We start from the raw sequence: 24,101 nt of genomic DNA on the forward strand, positions 1-24,101 counted from the left end.
TGGTCAGGCCATTTTAAGGTCTTATGAGACTTGGTTGTAGGAGAGTATTTTCATTTTCAGATTTCATCTTCCTCTAAGCAAAGCAGAAGGCAGCACTGCTAATTCTTGTTGCTCTGTTCTGGCTTCTTGCTGTCAGCAGTTTATTTTTCTTGCTTCGGTCTATGTAGATCAGAAATGCACATGTGATGAATGGTATTTTATGGTTCTAGTTTTCCTACTGGCTGAGTGTCAGTACATATTTTCTCACATAGAGAAACAGGGTGGCTCCTCCACTTCTCTTATTATCATTGTTATATTAGGAGAGACTCAAGGGATTCCAGCAGGTCTACCCTCTCTCCCCTCTTCCTCTGCTACAGGTTGATGAGGGATATGTCCCAATGGGTAGGGCCTTTCTTTCTCTTGTTGTGCTCCACACCTCTGAGATTTGAAGTTGTTTGCTTTCTCCTCATTGCAAAAAAAAGAACCGAAGAAATACACACGTCCACTAGTAACAGAGAGGAAGCCGTGCTAGTCTATACATTATCAACACGTCCACTGTTACCTGAGTTTGGGACGTGATCAGAGAATGTTTAAATTCTCCTCCCAAAAAACTATTAAATATCCAAGCATGAAGGAACCCCTAACCTCATTTTTTTCCTTTCCCTGATTTCTTCTTTAACGGCTCTGTTTTGCGTCCCACCTTGATACAACAACATACTTTCTTCGTCCTTAGAATCCAGTCTCCTTTTCCACTGGAGGAATAATTTAAAAATGCTATAGGTATTAACTGACAAAGGGGAAAAATAAGGGTCAATGCTTTTGCTACATATTTTGGCTAACCAGGTACTTCTGCGTATTTTCCATGATGTAAAGCAAAAAAGCATTAATTTTAAAGGTAACATTTTTAGAAATTATCAAAGGAAATGCTTTTGTACAGAGTATATAATTAGCTTGTGACACTTGCTGCCCTTCAAGATGTTGAGCCAAAGCATGCATATATATATATATATATATATATATATATATAGGTCCTGCAGTTGCAGTTGAGCATATCTTTACAGGTGTGCGTGGTCTGCTTAATGTCAGTGGGATTGCTCACATATGCAAAGTTAAATATGTGTGGCGTAAGTCTTTGCAGGTTTGGGTCTGATTCTGCACACAGTTAAAAATTAATAATTCAGTTTACTAATGGAGTTAATCCTGATCTTATTTGTACATAGTAGCACAGAACTTGGTTAAAGGATCATATGACACTACACTGATAGGCACTTTGAAATATGTATCATTATTGTTTATTTTAAAGACAAATATGTCAAAGTGTCTTGTGATGAATATGGTGACTGAACATCATGTTAAGCATCTCAACAAATTTTACTGAAGTTTCAAGTACTATTGAAAACAGAGAAATGATGCAAAAGGTCCTAGAAGAATAAAAATTATTATTAAATTCAATCTGGAAAAAACTTGTATATCAGTAATGATGAGTGTGTTCTGGGAGAGGAGGTTTATATTTGTAAATTAAACCATAGTCTAGCAATGGGATATGATAACACAAATGTAGTGTAATTGTGGGCTGCCTGTGCAGAGCAGAGAAGTACTATTCCCACTTTATATGGCTCTGGTATAATTGCATGTGGAATACTATATTAATTCCTTTGCCAGGAACAGGCTGATAAACTGGAAGGAGTTCAGAAGAGAATAACAAATAATCAGGCTTTGAATGTGGCAATTTATGAAGAAAGATTAAAAGAGTTAAACATGTATATTTTGTCTAAAAAGAAATATGGAGAAAAAACACAGCAGTTACCAAATACAGTACGACCCCGATTATCTGACCCCTGGTTATCCAACATTACATTTTATCTGACACTGCCCCGTTCCCTCAGCCCAGCAGGGTGGTTGCTGCTTGACTGGAGGAGTGGGGTGGTGTCAGAAAAAATGAAATGTTGGATAACTGGGGTGGGAGGGTTGGGTGGGATCACCACTCCTCCAGCCCTGCTCTGCCCGCCTGCCTGCAGCAGGTGATTTGGGCAGCCGGCCCCAGGGAACTGGTCCTGTGGCAGCCGGCAAGCAACCTGGGACAGTCATCCCCTGCCCCATATCCAATATTTCCAGTTATCCAACTGTAGTTGAATTACATCAGTGGCAAGGAAGGAGAGAAAAATGGGATCTAACTAGAAGCAATAGCAGAGAACTTGCTAATAGTAAAATTTGTTAGGCTAAACAAAAATATCCTAGGAGAAGCAGTGAAGCCCATTGCTTACACATTCATGCTTTGGACAAAACACTTGAAAATACACTGTAGGGAACTATCTTTCATTGGCTAGATTGATGGACTAGATTATTTAAAAGTGATTTTTCTTTTCCATCATCCAAGAGTTGTAACATTATGCATTTCAGCATAAATTGGTAGCTCTAGTCAGGAAGAAATTTCCATTTCTTTTGACAATTATTTTGAAAGGACTTGCTAGTATAGACCCGGCCAGTATTTCACTTCAGTGCATATAGGGGTTTTGCATCCTCCGAAATGCACTGGAGGTTGCAGCCATTGTTCTGTTTTGACGTAGGAATTTCTATGCTTCTTGAGAAGTCTTAGTTAGTTACGGGCGATCTTTTTATTTCTGAGCTGTTTATTTTTTTAAATAAAATCTTAGTTGATTTTCTTGAATACTTTTTTTTTCTTTTAGCTGTATAACTTTTTGAAAAATTCCAGGGTCATTATAAATTAAATCTGTAATGGGCATATTATACTTTATCTTGACAATAGTGTAGGCTTTTATTGTTGTTCATTTCCTCACGGTGATTGGCTTTTTGCTGCTAAAAACTTGCAATTGTAGGAAACTTTAATTTTTTTAATCAAATAGTGCTTATCTTTAATGAAAAGAAAGTTACTTAAGCAGTATAAGACATGGAAATATATTAGCAGCCCTTAATGAACACCCGTGTGCTTTGTTGTGTGTGAAGCCAGTGTCTGAGTGCTATGAAAACACAAACAAGAAAAGTGGATTTTAGTTATCACAAAGTGTACAATTATGGTGCTTGATTATAATTATAAAATATTTGTGTTTAAATTTAAAACATTTTTAAAAGCACATTTGGTTTATCCCAGTTGGTGAATCTAAATGGGTTTGCAGCAAAGAGTAACTTACATTTGGATTAGGGTGAGTTTTTATTCAACAAACAAAAACTATTGAAAGTAATGTAAGTTTTAAGGTTTTGCAGTGCTGTCTTGAGTAAATTTCTACTTTAACTGAATAGATGGGTTTCCCAATTAAGGACTTCAAGATTTGACCCTGTGATTTCAAATCTGTTAAGCACTCGTTCCCTGTTCAGCTGTTGGCTTGCTATTGTATCTATTAAGGCTTCTGGCCCGAGTGTCTGAGAAGACATTCTCCCTCCCACCACCTTTTCTTCCCCCTCCAGCCTTCTCCAATTCATTAAGGTTGATTTACCACCACTCTCCATCATCTGATCTTGTTGGAAGTGATCTATCAGAATGTAATCCCAGAGGCACTGAGACCGCTGAAAAGGGAGAGTGAAGGCACCGCTCTACAGCTTTGGCTGAGAGCCAGCTGGCTTTTAGCTCGCATGGTAGAGCACAGGGCTTTAGCCTCGAAGGTTGCAGGTTCATTACCTCCTGCTGATGACCTGGGTGCCTCAGCGTTACAGGAGGAAAAACTCTGCAGCTACAAAAGTAGCTGTTCTCGAAGTGGAAAGCAGATACTTTTTAAAAATACGTGGAAAGTGTCATTGTGTCTCTGGTATCAAGGGGAGCAGATCTTACAGCATGTCTGAAGTACTTCCAGACCTCAATGTGTGTCTGTCTTTCCCACCAACTTTTAAAAATTATAGATCAAAATGCAGAGGCAGTATAGGCACTGGCATCTGTTCAGTGATTGATACTTTTGTGTACATTTTCAGAGGAGCCAGAATGGGAGAAGCAACAAAGGAGTGCATCTTTACTCTGCTAGAAATAAGTGTCTACATAAACCTCTTATGAAAGAAACAGTAAAGAAAATTTCAAGATTTTTCTCCTACATTCCACCTTCTGCTTTATGGATATAAACAAGCATGATTTGTTTTATGTCTAAACAATGCATGCATTTAATACTGCATATGTACATACTACATATAAATTCATTTGACAGTATAGACTATAGGGCTAACCTGCTTGCTTGCCTAGAGATACATTTTCTAGTAGATTTCTTATTTCCTTGTGGTTTTGGTTATATGTTTATTATAATAGCTTATAGTAGATTTATAACATGAGGGACTTACAAGCCACATCCTGTGTGCTGAGATAAAGTAAAGCTAGCCTACACATGCTTGGGATCTTTCATTCAGAAAGCAAAGTCAATGTGAATATATTCAGGACCCTTTACCTAGACAGACCAACTTTCAGTGACACAGGGGCTTCCAAGAATACCCTCAAACTTAGCAGGCACTTCACTACTTGGAAAACCCTAAAATAACAAGTTAAGACACTACTGAATAACTAGTTAGGACAGAAATAAAAAATGTGGTAAGTAACCACAAAAGGCATTTTTTAACAAATTGGTATATATGATAATAAGTTGAGATCTGTGATATACCAACCTAAAGAGGAAACACAACTTACCCTTTAGTAGGGTGAGAAAATACAAATGAGAAAACATGCCCTATTGAATATGTATTAAACATAACATTGCCAGCAAAAGATATTCTAAAAGTTGCAGCCTAGGAGCGGTGGGAGAAGGAAATGTAGTCCTTCAGGAGGTGCCAGAATGATAGACACTGGTGATGATGGGGAAGATGGTAATGGCCACTGGTGATGAGGAAGGCAATGGTAACACTTCAGGATGTTCTGGGAGGAATGATTTAAGTATGTGGATATATAGATGTACATTAGCTATTTATTGTGAACGTGGGGTGTTTGTGCTACCTCTATTAATAAATTATATTTGTAAACTCACAAGAGTTCCTATAGTGTCAGTGTTGCAGCTGTACATATCAGAGCTCCCAGCCATAGAATAATTTAAATACTGGACATAATCCTGTGATAAGGGACATGTCAACCCTATACATGATAATTGGAAATTAATAAGTAACCTGTATAATTATATGCAATCTAAAGATCAGGCAACATCAAGGATAAGTAAAAGGAATGCAGCGGGGTAGAAGAAGTAGTAAATATAAATATTACCAATGTTTAAAAACAAAATATTGGAGGAGTACAATTAAATCAAACATTAATACTTTCAAAAAGAAACCCTATTTTATAGTTTTTAATATATTTAAAAGTTTTTAGCTAGAAATAACTAGAAATGCTTGCATGTGTATTATCTCTTCTAAAGTGCCTGTATAACCCACACACCTGCTAGATATGATTCACTTATTCCATGTAGTGACACTTAGATCACTTACAAAGAGAAAGGAGGAGTCTTCTCTATAGCCTTAGCTGAGTGCCAGCTGGCTCATAGCTCAGACTGTAGGGTCTCATGTAGTAACCTCCAGAGAGTCCAGGTTCAAGTACACCCATTACACCTATAGCCATTGTATGCATGTTCTGGTCATGAAAGTAGTCAGAACTGACCTGAAGGCAATCAGTGTTCCATTGTAGTCTTGGTTTAAATGTTGGCATCTGCTAGCAGGTTTTTTCTCTCTTCTGATTTACTCAGGAATGCAGTGGTGAGAAGGTGAATTTTGTAGCCTGACTTGAATATGTAATTAGAACATTTCCTGGCACACACCTTTTGTAATGGAGCTGTAGAACTTTAGGCACATGGTGAAGAAGGCTTTATCTTTTGGGTCATTCAAAATTATACCTGGACTCAGATAACGATAACTACATTTAGACTGTGGAAGCATAGCTTGCTAGGTAGGACCTCTGAACTGTGTAATACATAAAAAGTCAAGTAGGATGATGATATTTTATAGTATAAAATCCTAACAAAACTGTATGATCGCTCAGTAGCCTTTTTGTGTGTCTCTTTCCCCCTCCCTCACATCCTAATGAAGTCTCCAGTTGTATCTGAGGTATTCACCACATTTCTCCATATGCTCCTTCAGGATTTGTCTGGCTTGCAGAGTTCTTCAGGTGATGGTTCCTACTGCATTGCACTATGGGTTGCACATGTGCACTGTCCATGTGGAGCTGGAGAATTTGAAAGTATTGTCCATTTGTTATGCACGTACACCTTGGATTACTGTTTGTCCCCGTGTGAGGGGCATACATGGTAGGAAAGATGGATCACCTCTCTAGTGCCTTTTCATTGCCACCTGGTGTAGGTCCACTGCTGTGGCTTCCTTCTACAAAATAAGAACTATCTAGTTTGTAAACAGTTTTACCAGTTTGAATAGCTTTTTGAGTTAAATGTTTCATACATCTGTTAGTGTTAGATTAAGCTCTCAGGGCGTTGCCCCCCGCCTATCCTATTTGGTACCAAACTAGGCCCAAAACACCAGGCTTCAAACTCTGTGCTTCCTGCTAGTGATCTTTTTCTGTCAGTGATGCCCATCAGCACTGTTTGTACTGCCTTGGGGAAGCCTCCATTGCAATGAGGTGTGGTAACTGCTGACTGTTCCCCAGCATACCTAATAAAACCCAGGGGGACTTCATCTTCACAAATACCTCATATAGAAGGCCATGAGGCATCAGATGGACTCGTGCTGAGAAACAAACCCCTTCCCCCACCCCTTCAGTACATCTGTTTGATGCAGCAAGGAGTGCGCCTCTTGCTGCAAAGTCCAATTCTAACGTGGAAGATCTCAGATCTCACGAGTGTATGTGTGTGCCTTGAAAGAAAGCACTTGTAAGCATCAGACTAAGTCTTGCTGTAAATCTGCTTCAGAGAAGTTAGATTTGTCTTGAAGCAAGCCCATGTTTACAGAGACATGACAGCAAAGGCTATAAGTGGGTTCCATTGGTACTGGGCCATGTTCAGTCAATACCAACATCCCTGATGCCTACCAGACCCCAGAATCCATCAGCACTGATTAAGTCTGATCACTGTCAACTTCAGATGCCGTCCTCCTTGCTGGGTCTAGTGGCTTGAACAAGCAGAACACCTCTTACACCAGGGAGATTTGAAAGTGTTGCCATCCCATGGAACATTTTCATTTTCCCAGATTTAAAATCCCCTCCTCCATCTGTCTTCAAGGTGGTAGTATCACCTCTGAGGAATCACTCATCCCGTATGCAGAATATCTCTCCCCTCCAACAACATACCTGGTCAGAGCCTTTTCTTCATTGGGAGACTGTGAACCACCTGGTGAATTTTTCTTCTCCTACCCTATGTGTCCTGCTCCACTCAGAAGACCTGCACTGACTTGGGACCAGCATCCACAGCCTCTGACTTCGAACCACTGGTGCCCTATTCCATGGGAGCTCACCCTTTTGTTACAACAAGAAGTCTTGTGGCACCTTATAGACTAACAGATATTTTGGAGCATAAGCTTTCGTGGGCAAAGACCTGCTTCATCAAATGCATGAGTTGGGGGGGCGTGGTTTCAGAGGGGTATTTAAAGAATGGAATCCCAGTAAAAGGGAGGGCCAGAGCTGACAAGGTCTATTCAGCAAGGTGGAAATGGCCCATTATCAATAGTACGTATCAAAAGAGGAAAAAACAAGTCAGATCTGACAGGGGGATATGAGCCATTGTCAGAGTCTAATGGGGAGATATTAACACCCAGAGCAGAGAAATTGCCTTTGTAAGCTGTGAGCCACTCCCAGTCTCTGTTTAATCCTTGGTTAATGGAGTCAAATTTGCAAATAAATTGCAGCTCAGAGATTTCTCTCTCCATCTGATTTTTGAAATTTCTTTGTTTCAGGACTGCCACCCTTAAATCTGCTGATGAGGAAGATTCAATCAGTAGCAGATTTAAGGGTGGCAGTCCTGAAACAAAGAAATTTCAAAAATCAGATGGAGAGAGAAATCTCTGAGCTGCAATTTATTTGCAAATTTGACTCCATTAACCAAGGATTAAACAGAGACTGGGAGTGGGTCGCAGCTCACAAAGACAGTTTCACTGCTCTGGGTGTTAATATCTCCCCATTAGACTCTGACAATGGCTCATATCCCCCTGTCTGATCTGACTTGTTTTTTTCTCTTTTGATAGTCTTCAATTGAAACTTTTAAGGGCGCGATCCATAGTCTATGCAGACTGAAGGATGCCTACTGATAATACTATTGATAATGGGCCATTTCCACCTTGCTGAATAGATCTTGTCAGCTCTGGCCCTCCCTTTTACTGGGACCTCATTCTTTAAATACCCCTCTGAAACCACTCCCCCAACTCACGCACCTGATGAAGCGGGTCTTTGCCCACAAAAGCTTATGCTCCAAAATATCTGTTAGTCTAAAAGGTGCCACAAGACTTCTTGTTGTTCTCGAAGCTACAGACTAACACGACTACCTCTCTGATGCTTGTCACCCTTCTGTTGGCTCTCCTGATGGGCTTTGAGACTAGGACCCCCTGCAGAATCTATCCAATATGCCACAGAGTCATCGCTTGCCTCCTCTTTAAGGGGAGATCTGACAGGAGGAACATGATGCTAGGGAACTTGCAGTTTCACCAGAGCTAGCAAGACTCCCACCGTCATCCCTGGGCAAAGTGGTGACTCCTCTCTTCTTCTCTCTTCTCCTTTCCTCTCTCCCTATGACGACTTCAGGCAGCTCCAGGACTTCTTCCCAGATTTGCCAAGGACCTTTATGTTCCCCTTGAGGAGATCCAGGACTCCCAACATGAATTTCTATGTATCCTGCGTCTCTCCAGACCAACAGTATAGCTCTTCTCACTAATGATGTTATACTGGAGACAGGTGGGACAGTGTAGCACACCTGCCATCTCTGATCCTGCAGCCAAAAGGTAGAGAAGCATTGTTATATGCCAGCCAAAGGGGCAGAATGTTTGTTCTAAACCAGCTCCCAGCTCACTGATGCTGCTTCTGAAAGAGCTGGACAGCAACATCCCGGTCTATTTCTGCTGATAAAAATGGCATACATATGGATCTGCTGGGAAGAAAGATCTTACTAAACATTGAGCCTCCCATTCCTGATGGTTAATAACGAGATTTTGATGGCATAGTTCAGGAAAACATATTTAGCCAACTTTGTAGAGTTTACCAATAGCTTTCTAAAACAGAATAAAGCTCATTTTCAAGCTCTGATAGACAAAGACAAACTGTAGCCAGGACCACTCGCCGATCTGCAGTTGAGGTAGCTAATTCTTTCTCTAGAGCTTTGTCTACTGCAGTCATTGTGAGCAGGAAGACATGGCTCCATGTGTTATGGTTCCCAAGGAAGATAATACCACAGAAAGCTTCCCCTTCAGTGAACCACACCTTTTCAACCAGGTGAATACTCCCATACCCTGAAGGACTCCAGAGCTATCTGCTGCTCATTGGGCTATACATGCCTGCCCCTAAAAGGACATTTTGCTGCTTATCAGTCATATCTAAACATGTGATTCAGCAGTTTTCTCATCAGAGTCTCTGTGAGCTACCACATGAGAGACAAAAGGTCCCACTTACCTAGACCCTCTGCAACAGGCTGTGCGTGTTTATCTGAATACCTGACTCACAAAAGGTCCCACTTACCTAGACCCTCTGTAACAGGCTATGCATGTTTATCTGAATACCTGACTCACTTTTATTTCTAATGGGAGCTGAGAGCTGTGAAACACAAAGTCAAACACCTCCTGACCTGACACCACTTGGGGGTCATCCACCACTCTGTTTCAACACCTTGGGTGCAATGACAATGAACAAGTGGGTACTGAATGTCATGTACTCTGGCTGTATAATAGTTTGCATCCCTAACTCTTTCGGCCCTCCCCAGTCCCCCTTGGTGACCACTACCATGAGACTATACTCAAATGAAGTGAACTCCTTACTACAGTGAGGATCAGTAGAACACCTCACTCATCAGTACTGAGGGAGATGGCTTTACTTGACGTAGTTGGTACCCAGAAAGAAAGGCGATTTTGGAGACCAACCTCAATCATTGCCATCTCAACCACTTCATTTACAAACTCAGATATCCCCATGATCACATTAGCACCTAGAAATGCATCTTTCGAAGAGGGCATGTGGTTTAAGCATCCTTCATATCAAGAACTGTACTTGCATGTGAACTTTCATCCTGCCCACAGATGCTTCCTCAGACTCATAGTAGTACAACCATTTTCAGTACGGAATACCCTCTTCTGACTCGCAAATGCCCCCCAGAGTATTTACCAAGATACTACCAAAATTGTAGCAGTTCATGTCTGACATTGTGGTTTCATTGTCTTCTCCTATCTCAACAACTGGTACATTGTCCTCATAGCTTCCCAGGAAGCCTCTTTATTAACTTCCATAAAGTTACACATATTCTCCTCATTAGGAGAAAACATACACATGGAAAAAAAGTGTTTTCTTGCCCTGCACAATATGCACAATTTTTGGCTTTATCTGGGCAGCCTTTGGTTCTCTAACTGCAAGAGAATATCTGCCCAAAGACAGGTTCTAGGCTGTCAGTGATTTCATAGCTAACATCACAAACAGCCCTTGAATACCAATCAAGGCACATCTGTCTCCTAGATCATGTGGCCTCGTGCACCTATGTTATCCCATTTTCAAGACTCCCATCTTTGCATCTTTCCAACATGCCTGCAATTGGATAATGTCATGTCTCCTCTGCTATAATGGACAAATCTGATCAGGTGTTCCTGGGGGATCCTTTCTCTACAGACAAGACACCTCCCTATGAGGACACCTCATAGTTTAGGAGCCCACATGAAAATACACCGGTACCTGTACATCTCAAGAGTTCAGGCTGCTCATCAATATCCTGGAGTTGTAGGCAGTCATTTCTAATACATCAGCAAACTGGGAGGAGTGAGATCCACCTCCTTGTATGCAGAAGCAGTCAGCCTTGGGAACAGGTGCTTCAGTAATTGAATCAACCTATCAGTGGCCTATCTGCCAGGGAAGTAAAATCTGCTTGCACAGTCCCTTAGCTGATGTTTTGCAGTCAGCCATGAGTGGGGGGTTCATGGCTCAGTACAGTGTGATATATTCACTCTGAGGGGAACCTCAACAAGGAATCTGTTCACTTCTGAAGCAGATAGAAATGGTACCACATTTTGCTTCAGAGGAGCCTTTGATCACTACTCCCAGGGCGGTGATCTGTTTTTTCCCTCATCCAACCAGTTCAAGTATACATTCGCTCTGCTACTGCTTCTATTATGAGTTCTACACAAAATCTGGCAGGACAGAGCAGGGGTAATCCTGGTGGTCCCCTTCTGACCCAGACAATTCTCTTTTTCCTAGGTTTGTACACGTCATTCCAACCACACAACATCCTTCCACCATTTCCCAAGCGCCTGACCTGGTAGAATGGCAAGATGAGTTCATCTTAGTGTTTGGAATTTGGATGGGCATCATCATTAAAATATTCATATTGCACAGTCACTGAGACATCTCTACTAATAGAAAGGACTCTACTAGAAAATGTTATCTAATTACATGCAAGTGATTTTCTTCTTGGGCACATCAAAGAGACATTATCTTCGAAAATACATATACTCCTGTCATCTTCGGCTAGGACTGGATATTTGAATACATCAGTTTTGCCCATCATCTCTTTCTGAGTTCGCTGGCTGGCATTCAGTGCATACTATCCACTTTCCCAAGGCTACTCAATCTTTGTATGTTCTCAGACCAATACATTCTGAAGTGGAAAAGTCTAAAAGAATGTTCCAGCCTACTAAGCCTACTCCCCTGTGGGAGCTAAACTTTGTTTTCTGAGTACTTACAAATCCCCCCTTTAAACTTACTGTTTCTTGCATTGCATTTCTCCATGAAGATCACTTTCTCTACAACCCATCACTTTCTCTACAGAACCATCATCCCAGCTTAGAGTTTGGCAAAGTTGGAGCCCTGATGGGAGATCCTCTGTTCACTATATTCTATAAGGATAAGGCTTTGCTGAGTATATGTCCCAAATTCACCCTCAGCTGCTTTTGGAATTTCACCGTAACTGTTTGATTCACTTATTTGTCATTTTCTTCTTGCCAAAATGACGTGTCCACAGAGGAACGCAGACTCCACTTCCTCATCATTCAAGTAGGCCTTGGACTTTTATCTACAGAAGACAAAAAGAATCAGGAAATCCCCTGAAACCGTTTGTTGTCATGGCAGAAAGAGTCAGAGGGCAAGTCATCTCCATCCAGAGAATCTCCAGATTGCGTTTGCATTCTGTCAACTATAGATAGAATCTTCTCTTCTGTCTGCTAAGGGGAAAGAAAGAGTTACTCTACCAGAGAGCAGGCAACAGCTGTGGCATCTCTTCAGTAGGTACTGCCATTGCATATCTATAAAGCAGCCATGTGAGGCTCCATTCACGCACATGCTAGGCATTGGACCCTGTTGCTCAGCTCCTCTGCTGATGACTCCTTTTGGGTGGCAGTACTCTGCTTAGTTACCATCTATGTGCTTGCTCCTTCATCCCAGTTAGGTACTTCTTGTCAGTCTCCTGAAGTGGAATGCAAGAGGGACCAACTCTTGAAGAAGACAGGAAGGTTACTTACTATACGTGGAGGTTTTTCAGTATGTATGGTCCTTATCTGTATTCCACTCTGCACTCTTTCCCATCTGCTTTCAGTCTTCTCTGAGTCAGGGTGGAGAAAGAACTGGAGAGGTAGTTGAATTAATGGTTGCAACTTTCAAATTCTCTGACTCCAGACATATGGCATGCATGCATAACTCACAGTGGAACACAAATAGGGACCACACATCTTGAAGAATACGCAGTCTACAGGTAGTTGTCCTCCCCTTTCATCATCTTTGAATACTATTTTGTTGAAGTCTTGAAGTCTGGTGGTGGAATACCAGCCGTGACTTAGCAGTCAGTGTGGAGTAGACAAATCACTTTCAACATTGTCACTAACAATATCTAAATATTATTGAGACTAATTTTTATTTTTCATGTGTAATTAATTCACATAAAAAGAGACAGCTTCTGAGCCATTGAGACAAAGTGGCCTCTATCCACACAAAAGGTGCATTATAACTGATTATGTGAAAATCTGCGCACTGCCACCCTCTCTCCTGTGAAGAAACCACCTTTAGGCTTGAGAGTATAGTCATATATCCAGGCCTAATTACTCTTTGGACACTCTTCCAAGGCTTCTATTAATAATGCCAAGAATTTCAGTGTTTTTTCACATGCATAGTTGTACTCTGAGGCCAGTATTTGCACTACTGAATTCATTTCACTTAAGCCACCAAAGAGCCACAAGGTGATAACTCTTAATGGCTACGTCTACACGTGCCCCAAACTTCGAAATGGCCATGCAAATGGCCATTTCGAAGTTTACTAATGAAGCGCTGAAATGCATATTCAGCGCTTCATTAGCATGCGGGCGGCAGCCGCGCTTCGAAATTGACGCGCCTTGCCGCCGCGCGGCGCGTCCAGACGGGCCTCCTTTTCGAAAGGACGCCGCCTACTTCGAAGTCCCCTTATTCCCATGAGCTCATAGGAATAAGGGGACTTCGAAGTAGGTGGCGTCCTTTCAAAAAGGAGCCCCGTCTGGACGCGCCGTGCGGCGGCAAGGCGCGTCAATTTCGAAGCGCGACTGCCGCCCGCGTGCTAATGAAGCGCTGAATATGCATTTCAGCGCTTCATTAGTAAACTTCGAAATGGCCACTTGCATGGCCATTTCGAAGTTTGGGGCACGTGTAGACACGGCCAATATGTCCTGGAAATGAATCCCCTCTCTGCAATTATACTGCTTCAGACTCCTTTCCTGAGGTTCCTGTTTGCATCTTCCTCTTTCTGACTGTGGAAAACCATCCATTGTACATGTTTTTGTGCATTGCCTGATATCTGTGGGTGGAGTATGGAGTGAGCAAATCTTCCCTTTAAAGCATGTTTCATATGTTAAAATAAATTAATCTTTTTTATTCATGCAATTCTGTTACACCCTCTCTTATTCTCAATGCAATGTGTATATTTATGCTAAGTTAAAATTTAACACTGTGCGTGGTAGCAAGGCCCACTGTTTGAACATTTGTGCCTGAATCATATGATGAGATTAAACCTTTAATAGAGGTTTACTTGTATCTGTACCACTTGTCAAACAGCATTATTTCTTGCTTTAGTTATTTTGTTTAATCAAAGTGTTATAAGAATTTGGCTTAAGGTATGGCATTTAAACCCAAAATGAGTTTGGTCCACTCTTTTTTATTAGAAAATAGATAATCAGCAATAATAGGCTGAAATATAGTACATCTAGAAAAACAATGTTCAATTACAATTTAACCAGGCAAATACCAGAAATAATGGTCTCATTTTGCAATCACTGCTGGAGGTTGTGCTTACTGGCATTCCTGCTACAGACACTTCATGACTGTGTCTACATTGCATTCCACTTTTGAAAGTTGAATGCAAATGAGTGAGATTGAAAATGCAAATGGAGCATGGATTCACATATCTCATGACTCATTTGCATAGTACTGTGTGATCGTTCTTCTGGAAGAGGCTTTTCCAGATTCAGTGACAGCCGGCTAGATGGTGTTCCTTCAAAAACAAACCCTATTTTTGAAAAAGTCCTTTTTATGGAAACAAAATGGGAAGAATGGTTCTTTTGAAAATGGGTTTGTTTTCAAAGAAACCCAATTTACATGGCTATTTTTGCTTCTGGAAAAGCCTCTTCCAGCAGTGAGAGTATGTGAGAATATGCAAATGAGGCATGCGATTTGTAAATCTGTGCGTTTTCTATTGCTCATTTGCATTCTGCTTCAGAAAGTGGAATGCAGCGTAGACTTAGCCTATATTTAGAACCCATATATGCAAACAATATCAACAGTTTTCAAAGTCACTGTATTCAGTCATATTACATCTCTTTTTGATTAGTGATTATACTGATAAATACTTGCAAAACAGTATTAGGAAAACGAATGTAATTTAAAACTCACCAAATATTTGAGTGAAGCCAAAGAATGTTCATTTTTTATTATATCATGTTAACAATCTTTAAAGTGTAACTTTAATTTTTGTTACAGATTCAAAACATGAACAACATAATCACTTTTCCATTGGACAGTTTGCTGAAAGGAGACCTCAAAGGAGTAAAAGGGGTATGGTAATAATTAATTTCTGTTTTTATTTTTGGTATAATAAATATATATCGATAATGTGCTAATTTAATTTTAGTTGAAATAATACATATACTCATATACCTGTTCACTACACAGTAATTATGAAATGCTCTGGACAACAGCTGTGAACTAAGCCACTTTCTTTGCCCATGTGGCTTAACTATAGCACCCTATGTAATTAACTTCAAAACTAGAGGACAGAGTTCCGGAAGGTATAATAATCTTGAGTGTGACAGAAGATTGTATAGAGCTCAGATAAAATATGTGAAAAGAAATGTATAAGAATATGTGTGTTTTAATTTAAAATGCTTATTAACATGATATAGCATTGTAAACTTATCTGGAGCTTTATGTGTGAGTAGAAACATGCATTTTGTTAGCATGAATAAATGTAGAATTTAGGGATGTTAAATGTTAACCACTTAACTGGTAAATCTTATCCTTTTAGGTTAACCAGTAGGGGTTACAGCAGCACTGTGCCCACTGCGGGCAGGGGGCTGCTCCTGCCCCATGGAGCACTCCCCCACTGTTGGAACAACCCTCATCCATGGTGGGTCCAGGAGCACCACAGGCAGGGGCTCTCCAGCCTGGCCTAAGCAGCCCTTGTCTGGGATGTGCTTAGGAGTGTAATAGGTGGAGGGCACTCCAGTCCAGCTAGACCAACCCCATCTATGGCAGCCCTCCACCCTGGCCAGGTCATCTCCTCTCCCGTTTAATCAGTTAACTCAGTCTCTCCCAAATGGTGTTCCACAGAATTCTGCAAAGTGAAAATAAGGTTTGTGTGAGAAAATTGCATTATAATAGCTGATTCCTCTGCAGCCCTCTGCACTGCCACTGCTGAAATAGTAGTACAAAATTTAATTGGTTTAATGGGCAGTGGGAGGGATCTGACCATTAAACCAGCTGAATTTAGTTCCATTATTTCAACAGCAGCAGGGCAGGGAGCTGCAGAGAGCCCCTCACTCACCCCTCTACCTGAGTGGCCTCACATCTCCAGTGGGTGTGGCTCAGGTCACCCCCACCAGCAGAATACCTCCACGCCAGCCTTCCTTCCACTGGGCACACGCACATGGGTGCCCAGCACAGGCTCCCCAGCCAGTGCCACAGCTGGGTTAGTCCAGGAGGGCTGGTTTGGGGCTGAGGTGGGTAAATCCTGTGGATGGGGGTGCGGGTTTGAGGCTGAGAGAAGTTAAGCTGAGGGAGGGGGGTTTGAGCTGAGAGGGGTTAAGCTGGGGTGAAGTAGGTTTGCGGCTGAGAAGGATTAAGCCTGGCGATGGGGAGGGGCAGGTTTGAGGCTGAGAGAGTTAAGCCTGGGGATGCAGGGGGTGGATTTGGGGGCTGATGAGGTAAAGCCTAGAAATGGGGCGCCACAAAATTCTTTAGAGTTTAAAGGTTCCATGGCAAAATAAAACTGGGAAACATTGGGTTAATTCATTAAACGTAATGTTTAATTGACTAATTAATTAAACTGGATTTTGCATCCCTAATGGAATTTAAACTGGTAGCTGAAATATAATATCTTGGGGGAATGTATCCAGCTTGATAACCATGTCCTGAGCTGAACAAACTCAGAACTCCTTCTGTCCTATGTAGCTGATTTGCCAGTTTTCATTTAATTTTTCTATCTTTCTGTTAAATTCTCATTGTGCCAGTTTACTTTTATTGAAATTTCCAGATCTGAAGAGGTGTCTGCCCCATGAAAACTCATCACCTAATAAATCATTTTGTTAGTCTTTAAAGTGCTATAGGACTACTTTTTTGTTTTATAGAATACTTCTGATGCTTTGTCCTCTTCCAGTTATCTCAGCTCTTCCTCCCTCTTTTACCTTTGTAACTTGTTCATGCACTACAGGTCAGTAGCTCCAAAATACCTTTGTTTTCCTCCTTTCACAACTGAATTGGGTAAGAGATGCAAGGTCCCAATCCTACCAAGACTTAAACATTGTGGCTACGTCTGCAGTATCCCGAAACTTCAGAATGGCCATGCAAATGTCCATTTTGAAGTTTCCTAATGAAGCACTGAAATACATATTCAGTGCCTCATTAGAATGCTGGTGGCTGTGGCACTTCGAAATTGCTGCGCCTCGCCGCTGCGTGGCTCATCTAGACGGGGGTCCTTTTCAAAAGGACCCCACCAACTTCGAAATCCCCTTATTCTTATCAGCAGATAGGAATAAGGGGATTTCGAAGTTGGTGGGGTCCTTTCGAAAAGGACCCCCATCTGGATGAGCCGCGCAGCGGTGAGCCGCAGCAATTTCGAAGTGCCACAGCTGCCGGTATTCTAATGAAGTGCTGAATATGTATTTTAGCGCTTCATTAGTAAATTTCAAAACGGCCATTTGCTTGGCCATTTCGAAGTTTTGGGATAGTGTAGACATGGTCTGTGTGTTATAATCCAACTGCAGACAGTAGAAGTGTGCACAGTACATAAAGTTAAGCAGGTGCATGAATTTGCGGATTCAAGGCACAAGTGTCTGGGGACAGAGTTGCTTGTCTACAGGAGAGGCTAGGAAAGGGGGCAGGGGAAGGAGGACAGAGAAGAGGAATATACGTTAAATGGACTCAGGATTTTTTTGGAAGCTCTTCCCATTTTTTCTTGTGTTGGTGGTCCCTTTCCTGTTTATGCTATGGGATTTTTTTCTTCATGTAAAATTTAGATTTTCTGCTGAAGGAAGAGAGAAGCTAAAAAAGAATTTTTGTTACTTGGCAGAAAGATTGCATATTCAAAGTACAGAAGCAAGTCAGAGTGAGGGAGTTTGAGCAGTCTCAGTAGAAAATTATAGCAATTGTACAAATTGTGACACCAACAAAGCAAGTACAGAAAACTGCATAACTGGGGTAAGAAATCAGCAGAGTTATGTTTTGGTAATAGTACAGTATCCTTGCATTCTTAATTACCTAAGATCATTTCATTTCAGTGCAATATTTGGGCATGTTTGATAAAATAAAACCCTGTGATATTTTTGTATTCATGACAAAGCTGCACAATGAGACACAGGATTCCTGTAGTTCAGGATATTGTATGACAACACACTGTACAAAACACTACATGTTTTTTTCAGGTTTCAAATGTCTCACCTTTCATTTGGTGTTTGTTCAAGTTCAAAAGTGTTTTATTACAATTTACTCTGCTGTATACATTATTTCTTTGAGTACTATAAACAGCTAAAAAGATGATTTCTTGTATAATGATTTGAAAATTTCCTAAGCTGTCTTCCAGAAATTTATGTAAGGGAGCAGCATTACTCATATGAGTATTGTCAGTGGTGCTAAGTATTTGGAGGACTGGACCCTCAGTCTTTACAGTATAGTTGCCTTGAATTGGTGGCATAAGTGAGTGATTATGGGTGTGGATTTCATAAATGTTTTAATGAAGTATGTGATTTTTTCTAAGTTTAATAGTTAAAGTTATTTGATCTACAGTGAACTGAGCTCTCTCATTATGTAATAAAACTTCAACCGCTGAACACACTAGAATCTAATAAAACACTTAAATGTCTTGTAAAATAGTCAGTTACCCAAGTTATCCTGTGCTAAGAGCCAAATCCTCTAGTTCACTCTCTTTAAAGTCCAGGGAAATTCTGCATCTGAGGCTAAGTCTATAGTAGGAAAATTTTTAAGTCGATTTTAGGTGCACAATTCTAGCTACAGCATTTGTGTAGCTAGAATCAATGTATCAGAATTGACTTAATTCCCTAGCGTAGTCTGAGTCTCTTTCATCTTGCATCGACATCCCTTACTTCAGGCAATAGCGTGGAGTACAGGGGTGGACAGCTGAGTCCAGAGGGATCAGTTTTGCTGTGTCTTCACCAGATGTGCAAAACTGAACTTCGGAAGATCAGCTGCACTACATCGATGTTCCAGTAGTATAGACAAGCCCTGAGTTAGGATGCAGGATTTGTGCCAGCAGGTCCAATTGTATTCCCACTGAAGTCATTCGACTTTATTGGGATGGGATTAAGTCTTTAGTAAAGATCTGATTATAACAGTTAGGCAAAGACTTTCAGGTAGTACAAAACTGAATTGCCTCAAGTGCTTCTTAAGACTAAATGCCTTTCTAATCTAAGCAGTGTACAGAGGAGGTGTGCACACTGCCAGGTGCTTTGTGAAGGATATACTATAAGCTGTTCCCCCAAGCAAAGTTGCATGAGGCTTGCACTCGGGGAGTAGTAGTTATGAGGCAGTTCTTACACATGCCTGAGCTCTTTTTTGCCCTATTCTTGTGTGAGCTGCAGAAAGATAGGAGAGAAGGGAAGGCTCCTTGTTCCCTGCCAGCCTTGCACTGAATGCACACAACAGTGTCTGGGCCTGACTGATTAGGTCCACTGTGTTTTTGTTGCAAATCCTTAGCCATGTTTAATGTGTGTTTTTTTTTTTCCTATGTTGACAGGATCTGAAAAAACCTTTTGATAAGGCTTGGAAGGACTATGAAACAAAAGTGTATGTATTTCCTTTTTACTAAAAGTGAAGACCATAATTTGAAATGTGGAGGTGTTGGTCATTTATGCTATTATAATACCGCAAAGCCCCAACTGCGATCCACAGCATAATTTCTTTAAAGGTCTGTGCACAATACTGATCCATGGAAAAAATTTTTGCCATTCTATAGTTGAGAATATAACTTATTTCAGGGGTTAATTTTTTATTGTACTGTGGTGATGGTGCTTAAAAATTGCATTACATTTTTATAAGCTTTGTGTACTTCATAATGTTCCCAGCAGACAGCAGTCATAAACAGTCCCTATTTATTACCCCCCTTGGCTGCCTTTGGGGAAAGAAACTTATTTGCGTACCTCCTTGTGATGAGATGTGGAATCTTCTTTAGAACAATGTCCAATGAGGTCTACTTGACCCCTTTCTTCCTCCCTTGGGGAGGATTCTGATGTTATAAAAGAACAAATGACCCCAGCTTCCCTTTAATTCCTCCTTAATAGCTGAAGGTGCAGTGAAGTTGGATTGCATACAATATTTTTAGTGCTTCTGTTGTATATTTTCCTCTGTCCTTCTTTCTTTTGATGGACCATTTTCAGTTTAGTTAGGCTATGTCTACAGTAGACATAGAAGTTGACTGCCAATATGCAATTTTAGCTACACCAGTTGCATAGCTAAAATCGACCTATCAGTGGTCAACTTCAGTGTCTGTCTACACAGCAGAAGGTCAACCTTCCTTAATCCTCAGTGCTTGCGAGGAATTCCGGGATCGACTTTGAGCCCAGAAAGCTCCATTTTGCATGTGCACAAAATGAAACCCCAGAATATTGACCCTGAGCAGGTCTGTGTTCCATGATAGTGTGGCTCTAGGCTCAGCTTGTTGGTCATTTCTTTTAGTATCTTTACTTTGAATAACAAAGAAGTTATGAGTCTGACATGGCCTGTTGTGCCCCAATTGATGGTTGTGTGGAGAGACTGGTCTTCACAGGCCCAGTCAACTAAATTTGGAAATAAGTAAATCTAGGATTATTTCTAGACTCTAGCTAGATTAAGTGGTTCTAAGCCTGTTTTAACTATGTCCTTTTCCTTTTCTTTTTGATTGGGTATGGTAGTGAAATTCTGGCCGTTGGCTTGGCACTGAGGTGCCTAGATCCCTTTGATTTGAAGCCATTTGATGCTGACATACCATCACAGTTGATGTGGTACTGATGTTGACCTGGTTCAGTGCTGATATTTCAGGACCTTGGTCAACGTGAGATTCACCCAATGGCTATTATCCAGCACCAAGAGTCATGGTAATCCTTTTGATGGAAGGGTCTGATTCATGTTGCACATTTGAGAGGATGGATGGGTGAGATAATATCTTTTATTAGACCAAATCCTGTTAGTGAGAGTAACTGAGAGAAGCTTTCAGATCACACGGAGCTCTTCGCTCGGTCCAGAAGTTGGTTCAGTAAATATGTTATATTGTTCATCTTGTCCCTTTTAGTATCCTGGGACCAATGTGGCGTACATCTATACTGCATGTTGTGTATAGCAGTACCATTTCCAGCACTGTCTGTGTTGTCTGAATGTGGTGCAATAATTTTGATACTGTTGGTAGGTATACCATAGGCTTGAAGTGGATCAGTATCAGTGTAGCTGAAGTTAGATACTTAGATTCTTTTGGGTTGACTGAGTCAAGTGGTGTGGATCTGTCATAATTTACTCCAGTGAGCCACTTGCTTGAAGTGATGTAGTGCTGAATATGAGTGGCACTAAAGTTCACCTTAGTTGACACTACATATGCAACTGAAAAGGCTGCAGGATCCATCTGAGTCAACATAGCTCAGTGCCTAGGCTCTGGCTCCATTACCTACGGTAAACCACTTGTTAAAGTGATTTAGTGCCTAATATCAGTATTATCCAAATTGATGGATTTGCCCATGACAGTGGATCCAATACCAGCACAACTGACTTCTCTGACATACCACTTATTAAAGGCTTGTTGTACCTTATTTCAGCATGACCAAGGTTGCCTGATTTGTCATAGCTTGTTGAATATGACTGCAAATATCCAGCACCCTTGATTTTTCTGGCCCAATGAACTCTATACTGAGCAGTCCAATACTGATTATTCAGCTCTACAGAATCAGGAGAATCTGATGCTGTGCACTGTCTAAAGTAAGTGGTTCAATGCTAAACTGAGTCTAGTTTTGAGAACCTGGCACCGGTCTGGTTTTTATAGGTGGTGTCATAGTTCTCTGATCATTTGGAGTCTTCTGAATCTTGGTCTTATGCCCCAGCCTTTCTCTGGTGGTCAGTCATAGTTTACTGAGGCTGTAGGCATTTCTTCTGCGGGAGTGCTTCTAAATGAAATCACTAGAATTGATAGATTTCCAGGCTGACGATTTTGAGGAAGACCCAGAATGGCCTTAGCTATACTGAATTCTTCGGCTGTGTTCCCTAAACACAGTGTTCTTGAGTGCAAAGGCATCCTTGCTTCTGAAATCTTGAAACTTTTCCAGATGCTGAGACAGATAGCTCCAGTACCTTTCATGTCTCCTTCCGTGTCACATCAGTTTTTGATTCTGGAAGTGTGTAATACCTCAAAGCTGGTGCAGATGACCTGACTTTGAAACTATCCAAGGTTGTTGTTTTTTAGGCTTCAATTTCTAGTTTCAATCCTTAGTTTCTGAAGATAGGCTATAAAGAGGTTTCTCAAAGTCCACTCTAATATTGTGATGCCGGATTACTGTATCTGAATGCTTGTCTAACAAGCAGTTGTATTTTGCCCCTCCTCATGCCCCCAAACTTTCAAGGAACAACAGTTTAAAAGAAATACATCAGTAATAATAAAAAATGTACCGTGCTGCCTTGGTACTAGAGGACTCAGTTCCAGTTGGATTTGTCTTTCTTGTGCTATATTTCTGATGCTTTAGTCCTGGAGACTATTCTGTTGCAATGCCAGGAAGCCTCTGGATTTTTGCCTTCAGTTTGGATATGACACTTTCAAGTGCAGCACAGAAGTGTTGTTTTTAAGTTTACCTGAGCTTGAATGTGCAGATAGTGACGATCAGTACAAAAGCACTTGTAAATTTGGAATTTTCAACTGAGATTGAAAACACCAGTTGCTCACAACTGTTGGTTTGTAGTACAGACTTGTTAACTCTGTAGGATTCTGGATTTGTTGACCATTTGTGTGTCCTGCAAGACACTCTCCCTTTGACCAAAACCAGAGAGTGATTTGCTAAAGGGAAACTGCATAGGCAAATTCTTTGAACAGCAGTACAAATATTTTGGTGAAGTTTCAGTCTAGCATTTATATTTTGTCATGTCTATATCTCCCTGTTACCAAGGTCTGTATCCATTGTGTCCTGTTCTGCTTCAGGGTGATATAAAACCTTTTATCAAGGGCAGACTCCTTTTTCTTGGACTTTAATCTGTGTGTTCCCTCTGATTTTGTTAGTTTAGGAGATCTGTAGACAGATCAGAGTTCAGAAGAGGCAAAGTTGAAAAGAAGCTAAGTCTCAATTTTGGTGTAGCCAGGTTTCTCCCACAATGTTTGGGAAACAAGGTTGGTGAGGTAATATCTTGTTTTGGACCAACTCCTGATGGTGAGAGAGAGGCAAGCTTTTGATCTGTATGGTGCTGTTCTTCAGGTCCCTAAGTAGGTCTTGTCAGTTAGGTCTTCAAACATCTTAGGTCTCAGTTTAGCACCACTTTAAAGACTACTAGATGTTTGTCTTCCTTTTGGCGGGTAAGAGTATCTATATGATCCTAAATTATTCTTGGTTTAATACCATTACTTCTGGATTGTTTACATGTTTGATGAGTGCATTTGCTGGGAAAGTCTAATGGATTTTGTTGAAAAATAGCAGGTTTTGGCTAAAGCATCCGTTACTCTTGGAACATACAACATTTTTGAGGTGTTTCTAAGTTGCATGGGTTGTGATTTCAGTTTCTTCTCTCAAACAGTCAGTCAACTTGAAATTGAAGGGTTGCTCCACATGCTGCTGTGGTTACATGAAGTAGTTGTTTTGCCTTTGTTGCTACATCTACAGAAACTGAATTTCTTTACAGCGGTATATCTTGGTGGTTCTCTTGGTGGTATATCACAGGGCAGATGCATTCATTTAGCTGCTCCAGAGCTACATCCTGGGGTGCTTGTATGTCTTCTGCTTCAGGTTTGGAGCCTTGCTTCAGAGAGCTCTTGGGAGCATCATCTGTATAATACTGTATAATATAACCAGGAAGCACTAATTCTTCATGGTCTGAGGACTGCAGCCATGGTTTATCGATAGAGGCCAAATGGCCAATTTTCTGTTAAATGGGAACGATTTTGTGTGTGTGTGTGTGTGTGTGTGTGTGTGTGTGTGTGTCCTTATCCCCCTTTCTGTTTGTTTTCTTTTCATCCAACCAATAATCCTGTGTATATTTCCCCACAAAGTCTCTCTTACCCCCTCCTGCCTTCTCATGTGTTTTTTTCCTGGCTATATTGATAGGTATTCAGCTAATTGAAAGGCAGCAGTTTTCACAGAATTTACAGAACTGTTATGTGAAACTTGCTGAGTGACAATTGCAACAG

At 41.0% G+C, this 24,101-nt stretch overlaps 1 protein-coding gene across 3 annotated transcripts in view; it reads left to right on the forward strand.

Moving 5' to 3' along the window:
- Positions 1-24,101, forward strand: part of ASAP2 (ArfGAP with SH3 domain, ankyrin repeat and PH domain 2) — a 231,254-nt gene that overhangs the window by 58,160 nt on the left and 148,993 nt on the right. For all 3 annotated transcript variants that reach the window (XM_074991235.1, XM_074991236.1, XM_074991237.1), the window contains exons 4-5: positions 15,008-15,082; positions 19,494-19,543. In XM_074991235.1, coding sequence (XP_074847336.1) covers positions 15,008-15,082; positions 19,494-19,543 — 125 coding nt within the window. The remainder of the gene's footprint in view (positions 1-15,007; positions 15,083-19,493; positions 19,544-24,101) is intronic.

The sequence above is a fragment of the Carettochelys insculpta genome, chromosome 3 (genome assembly GCF_033958435.1).
Source record: "Carettochelys insculpta isolate YL-2023 chromosome 3, ASM3395843v1, whole genome shotgun sequence".
NCBI lineage: Eukaryota > Metazoa > Chordata > Testudines > Carettochelyidae > Carettochelys > Carettochelys insculpta.